Raw genomic sequence first — 6,758 nt, 5'->3', positions numbered from 1 at the left:
GGGCGGTTCCAGAGTGAAAGCAGTAAATTCCGTAGGGTACTTATAAAACTTTAAATTTTATTTCGTTAACATTTTAGAGGAATCATTTACCGAAAATTCTGAACTGTTATGTTGTGTTTTTTTTTGTGTAGGAGAACAATCAGCATTTAAGTGTAATTTATAGATATCATAAACCAAGTCTGGGTTTTTAGAAATGTTAAATGAAGTTTTTATTTTATAAATGTCTTTTTTTTGAACGGTAGAAGTTGAAGGTTATGCTTGAGTGTTTTAAGGTTGCATTTTTGTTTTAATTAATGTATAAATGTTTATTCCCATGTTGGCATTTGGAAATGTGTGAAATTATGTTTTTGAAGATTTAGAGGTGCAATAAAAATGAGTTTTAAATGTTGAAAGTTTTCTGTAATTCATTAGATATTTGTCTACTAAATAACCTGGGTAACCGTTACTAAATTTAAATTTTGAGATCACAGCCAAAGGGGTAACGGTACAAGAAACACGATACTTCCTCTTCTTATTTATTTTTAAAAGATTGCGCAAACCCTAAAAATACATTAACTCAGTCACGCTTGACTTTTTGTATTGAAAAAAATTGTCGCAACTCTTCCCAAGAATACTTCCGTACGATTTTATTAATTTTTAAATGTTAATGAAAAGCTATTTTCACACCATTTGATAACTTCAATACAAAAAAAGGTTTTGTTTACATAAATGTGAGTAATAGTAAAGGTTAGTGTCGGATCAGGAAGAAGTATAAGAAACCATTATAACCACTGGGGAATTATTTTATGCGTTAGTTCATTTGATCGCTTACTTATAAGCAAAAAAGCCCAAGTATACAGTGAATAAAATTTTGAAAATAAAATCTACCTTCCCCCTCCCAAAAAATGGTCTTAAAAAATACTTTTAAGACCATTTCCTATATATTTTTCCTATAGATAGTTCCTATAGATACTTTTCCTATATCTAATGAAATACCTAATAAGCTAAATACCTTATAAGCTAGATTGAATTTCTTTTTTAATCCATTTGAATTATAAAAATATTTTGTCCTTACTTGAAAAAATTTTAAGTTAAATAAAAGGACTCTAATAATAGTTAACAGCCATAAAATAATACGGTTACTAGATTTTAAGGTTTTTTGAGTGACAGTATGTTTTTGTTTTCAATAGAAATAATTATTGCGTAATTATTAATAATTTTGTAATAATTAATAGTATGAATTTTTGTTTAAAATTGAAAGCACAGCAACTTTGGTTAATTCTTTAAGCGGCTGTGGTTTACAACGCTAATCACAATGTAAACAAAATAATGTAAATTCAAAAATTCATTTAAATAAACAGCTTAACTGGAGCCAAACTAAAAGATTTTTTGTTATTTCGGTGTTTTATTTTTAAAACAATTTCTAGCCTCTCAAAGAGTGAAGCATTTTAATTTGCCTTAAATAAATGTCGATTACTCAGTAAACAAAAATATTTTTATTCAATTATTTTCCTAAATTCTAATAAATGCGCCATCTCCCATTTTTTGTAGAAATACTGCATCCACCATATGTACAGCACCATTGGTGGCCATTATATCACAGTCGACTAGTCGAGCGTCGAACACGGTAAGAGTTCCTTCTCTCGTTCGACTGATAGGAAGAGATGAACCGTCGACTGCTCTCACGAGTCGACGACCTGCCATGAAATCTGCTTTCAGCTGAGAACAGCAAACAGTGCCTGGAAATAAAAACAGAAATTATCAAAATATGAAGAAATTAATGAATTTTAACTAATGCAACCGAATCAATTCTGCTTTACTTATCTCAAACAAAACTAATATAAATAAAATACATTAGAATTGCAGAGAAAGTTCAAAAAAACTAAGCAGGTTACTGACAGTAAGCTCCATAAATTATTGGTGAAATCATTTTATTACGATAAAATATTTATTTCTGAGTCTATTCATTATGTCTGAGTTTATTTCTGGGTTCCAAATATGCATGAACAGTCAGTCCACGGAAGTGCCTCTAGCAACATTATGATGAAGTTTCCAACATGAGTTGTCATGCAATAAGATCCATTCTACCTCTCTTTCAAGTTGGTAACCGCAGTGCTGAATCACCCCTAATATGTATGAGTGTATTTATGAGATATGCTGTACAACTTTTCTGCTAGGTAACCAATTAAGTTCTCGCCGTTTTTAACGGCTGACTTGTAGAAGGTATAACCTATTGTTCGTTCACGACTTAATCTCCATCGGCATTCAGCATCTTCTGTCAATGTTCCTCCAGCTGCTCGATTTCCTTGCAGTAAAACTGCTAAGTTTTTGACGCAAGGAAGTCCGTAAGTGCGTAGCGCAAGTCCGCTTCATTTGTGAAGGATTTACCATGAATATGAAAGCTTTCCAATGTTTTAATCTCATAATGTTAACTTTACTTTTTTGCGTATTTCACTATATCTCGAGATTTTTTTATGCGAATTAAAAAAAATTGCACACAATTATAAAATTCGTTTATTCAAACAAAGTGCCATAGAAAAAATAACTTTTACTGAATATCTTTTATAATTATATTTAGTAATAGTTGAAAAAATGTTGAATTGTAAGGTATACAATATTTTACGTCATTTTAAATGCAATTTTAAAGACAAAATACAAAATTAGAGCAAAATCGGTTGAAAATTTCCTGGGAAATTAAATTTCAAAAAGGTCAGATAATTAAAATTTAATTTCTCAGGCACTATTCTACCAATTTTGCTCAAGTTTAGTATTTTGCAATGATGCTTTTTTTTACTTCAAAATGATCCAAAAAGATGTATACCTTACTATTCAAAATTTTTTTCGACCATTCTTAAATAATAAATATTTATAAAAGTTATTTTTTGAGTTTTATTATCTTTGGATAAGCGAATTTTATAATTGTGTTCAAAATTTTTTAATTTACTTAAAAAGTTCTCGAGATATAGCGAAATATGCAAAAAGTAAAATTATCTTTAAGGGGTCAAAACTTAAACGCGCTCTTCTGACCAAACTATTGGACCCATAATTTCTAGATTGTGGCTACCCCTATGTTTTGGGGATTAAAAAGGTTTGGCGAAGAAAGAGTATGTTTAATTGATTTAAGTGCGTTTTGGGGTCTGATTTCCCAACTTAAAATATCGTTTGCCCATATTAATTAGCATATTTGAAGTACTCCCTCGAGCCATTAAAATTAAGTCCTAGAACGGGAAGATCACATCAAAAGATATTCAGGATGGTCCGTTTTTTATTTTGCGATTTGTACATTTCCGAAACAAACTAATTTTAGATTTGAAATCCCCACTCCCGAATTAGGCAAGATCAAGTACTTGTATAAATACAACACAAAATTTGGTCTTTTCTATAGTTATTTGCCTGATTGTCATTTTATGCTGCGTTTTTTCTCTCTTGAATACAGTTAAACTTCATTTTTAACAAATAATTTAAAAACTTTATAAATGAACCCATAATTTCAATAGAATTTATTTGAAAATTGATATAGATGGTTGAATATCTAGTCTATTGAACAAATCTAAATTGTGTCAACACTTGTAATGTCCAAGTAAGAGAACATCGTATCTGATTCAGACTAGATATTCGACCATAGCATAAATGGTTGAATATCTAGTCGATTGAACAAATCTGAATTGTGTCAACACTTGTAGTGTTCAAGTAAGAGAACATCGTATCTGATTCAGACTAGATTATTGACCATCGTATAGATGGTTGAATATCTAGTCTATTGAACAAATCTAAATTGTGTGTCCACTTGTAGTGTCCAAGTAAGAGAATATAGTACCTGACAGAATGTGCATTTTGACCAAATCAGAGGCAAAATTCAGATCATCGAGAAGGCGGAAGAGAAAGGATTGCCCCATCAGGTGGAAAGCGTCATCGGTGGGTGCTAAAATCGTCTGCCTCGCATTTGGATCTTTCAGGCGATTCTCCAGTCCTGTCACCCTCAATAAAAGAACTAAAGTAGAAAAACCTTCGATGTTTTCAAGAAGTTGCATCAGGCTGAGTTTCGGTGGAAGGAGAACCTGAAACAAAAATTATCTCGTACTTATATCACGCTTAGAAGGTTACTAAATAAGGTAACTAAAACACTGGGGAACAGAAGTTTTTGTTACTTTACTTTTAGTACTCGATTTTACTTAATTCGGTGCGAGGATTTCAAATCTAAAATTAGTTTCATTCGAAAAGCTACAAAATTTTTTTAAGTGGTATTTTTAGTTTAGCTTATTTTTTTTATCTAAATATGCAAGTTTATAAAGAACGTATGGGTTTATAAACGTACATATACATTTGCTTGCTCATGCACACGTTATTTAAACGGAAGGGAACGTATTTTCGTTCTTAAAGGAAATAAAATAGCATTAAGCACTTAACAAAATTGAAAGTATTTGACTATTTCGTATTTCTTAAATCAAATATTTGCAGTCGAAAAAGGCTTAAAAATGAAGATTAAATGAAGAAATTCGAACATAAATGTTTTGTAATAACAAACTGGCTCATGTAATCATGAATAAATATTTCTTCATTATTTCCCTATATTTAATGTAATGTATTCATTCAAACCCATTTTGAACAAAGGTGTAAATTAAGTTCCCTAGCAAAGTTTTTCTCCTTAAAGTAGTGAATTAATTACGACAATTCCAAAGTAGCTTGTAGTCACTACATTTAAAAAGAAAATAGTTGTAGTTAACTACATTTGTAACAAAAGTAGTTGTAGCTATAATAAACTACAAAAATAATGCAGTTTTTCCGACCACTGTTCATAAATATTAAAAAAGAAATGTGTGGCTCATTTTAAACATATTTGTTTATATTTAATATTAGTATTTTGACAGTGACGAGCTGTAATAGCGTACTTCTCATAACGTTACATCGAGAACGTATATTCGTTATATCGAGATTATTCCAGAAATATTTGTTATATCGAGATTATACCGCACTTAAAAATTTACCTCGGGCCCATCTGAAAAGCATATGAAAAGAGCAAAGCTTCCAGTGAGAGTAAAAGTAAGAATATTGAATAATGGTTGTCTCTAATTTAGCAAAAATGTTACTTTTAATTGATTACCAGCAAGTGACGTCACCGTGGGTAAATAGTGGCATCGGTTTATGCCACGATTCAGAAACCAATCAAATTCGACAAACACACGTGATGTGGCTTACATTTATCCAATTAAATTGATAAATCAGAAAATTGATCCAGCGTGATAATAAACAAAGTTTAATTGCTGCTATATGCGGAACCACTCAAGAAAAATTTTAAGATTGAACTAATTTTTTGATCAATTAACACTGTCTAATGCTATTTAGAAGATATTTTCCGAGATTTATAGCTCAGTTTCCATGAAAATGGCCCACATACTATACCAGTAATTGATTATTTTTTCTACAATAAATAAATAAATTAAAATAATAGCTGATCATGTATATCTTTTTGAACCAATTGCTGAATTACGCCACCAACTTTTTCTTGAAGCCATTCATATTTCTACTTCTTTTACACTTCATCATTATTAAAGTTTTTTCCTAGATCTTTAAATTTGATATTTTAAAAATAAACCTAAATTTACTTTGCCCATCATTACAAAATATTGGGGTGGGGGAATACAAACTCAAGCAAATTCAGATTCAACAATATTAATTTTGTTAAAATTTGTAGATGTTGAAATTTAATTAGTCCCATTCTTTCATTGTAAACCACCATTGTAGCCCAAGAAGATGTAAAAATTCATTGTGGTGTGGCAACATTACTTGTTCATTTTACAATCATTATGAAAAACAACGATGTAATTACCTTTTTATTTACACAGAAAGTAATTACCTTTTTATTTATTTTTTCATAAAATCATTGTTTAATTTTTTTTCCAAAGAGAAAAGAAAAGTAAATATTTAAATGAAAACTTAATAATTTGAAAAATAAGTTGGAAATGAATATTTTTGGAGGATAGAAAATCAGTCCTCTGATCTTTTCTCAAAACTGAAGAGTTGCACCCATGATTGCTGTAACGTTACCAGCCAAGTACAAACATGTGAATAGGATCTACCATGTAATTTAAATCACATGATTGGGCCTAAACGCGTATTCTTCTTCTCGATTTTCAAGTACACAAAAAAAAAATTCAACAGTTTTTTTTTTTAAATTTCAAGAATTCGTCAAATATTGCGACAAAAAAAATGGAGAAATGTGGCAAAACCATTAGAAAATTATGTAAACAGATTGTCGCAGCAATAATAATGTTTAACGGTTTGCTCTGCCAAGTATGCAGGGCCGTTAAATTTTTAATTTTTGAGGAAAATTTCTTCTAGTGAGTTAAGTCTGATTCTTTGTTTTGTTAATTTGGTTTAAAGTTGTTTTTTTCACCCAACTCGTTAATGATTCAAAAGTTCATACGAAAAACCACTATATCAGATCATATGGTGAGGCTTTCAAAATGCCGACGTAATGACTAAGAGTTCGGAAAGCTTTAGTTTTTAATAGTCTCTCACTCTATAAAATATTTTGCAAAAAATGCAGTAGTTATATTTTGTACAAGTTACCTTGTTAATTACATGAAGCGTACCGCCGCAGATCTTGTTGCCTGTACTTAAAATTTCAGCACATTGAACTAGAACTTGAGGAGCAGAGTGTGGGTACTACAAAAAAGAAAAACAATACTAATTACGATAATAGTACACTAACGAATAACCTAATATTTTTTTCAATTTTTTAAAAAGAAAAAGCATCATTGGAAAATAACAATTTGTTT

At 30.2% G+C, this 6,758-nt stretch overlaps 1 protein-coding gene across 2 annotated transcripts in view; it reads right to left on the bottom strand.

The window, feature by feature from the left end:
- Nucleotides 1-1,456: 1,456 nt before the first annotated feature.
- Nucleotides 1,457-6,758, bottom strand: part of LOC107437770 (transforming growth factor-beta-induced protein ig-h3) — a 29,174-nt gene continuing 23,872 nt past the window's right edge. For both annotated transcript variants that reach the window (XM_087153463.1, XM_016049871.4), the window contains 3 exons: nt 6,550-6,645; nt 3,797-4,037; nt 1,457-1,718 (listed from right to left, as the gene is read on the bottom strand). In XM_087153463.1, the coding sequence (XP_087009589.1) occupies nt 1,492-1,718; nt 3,797-4,037; nt 6,550-6,645 (564 nt within the window). In that variant the 3' untranslated portion in view covers nt 1,457-1,491. The remainder of the gene's footprint in view (nt 1,719-3,796; nt 4,038-6,549; nt 6,646-6,758) is intronic.

This window comes from Parasteatoda tepidariorum, chromosome 10, assembly GCF_982258835.1.
Source record: "Parasteatoda tepidariorum strain Cologne lab strain chromosome 10, Ptep-v5.0, whole genome shotgun sequence".
Classification (NCBI taxonomy): Eukaryota; Metazoa; Arthropoda; class Arachnida; order Araneae; family Theridiidae; genus Parasteatoda; species Parasteatoda tepidariorum.
The sequence above is the reverse complement of the archived record's forward strand: the minus strand, read 5'-3'. Positions and strand labels throughout refer to the sequence as shown.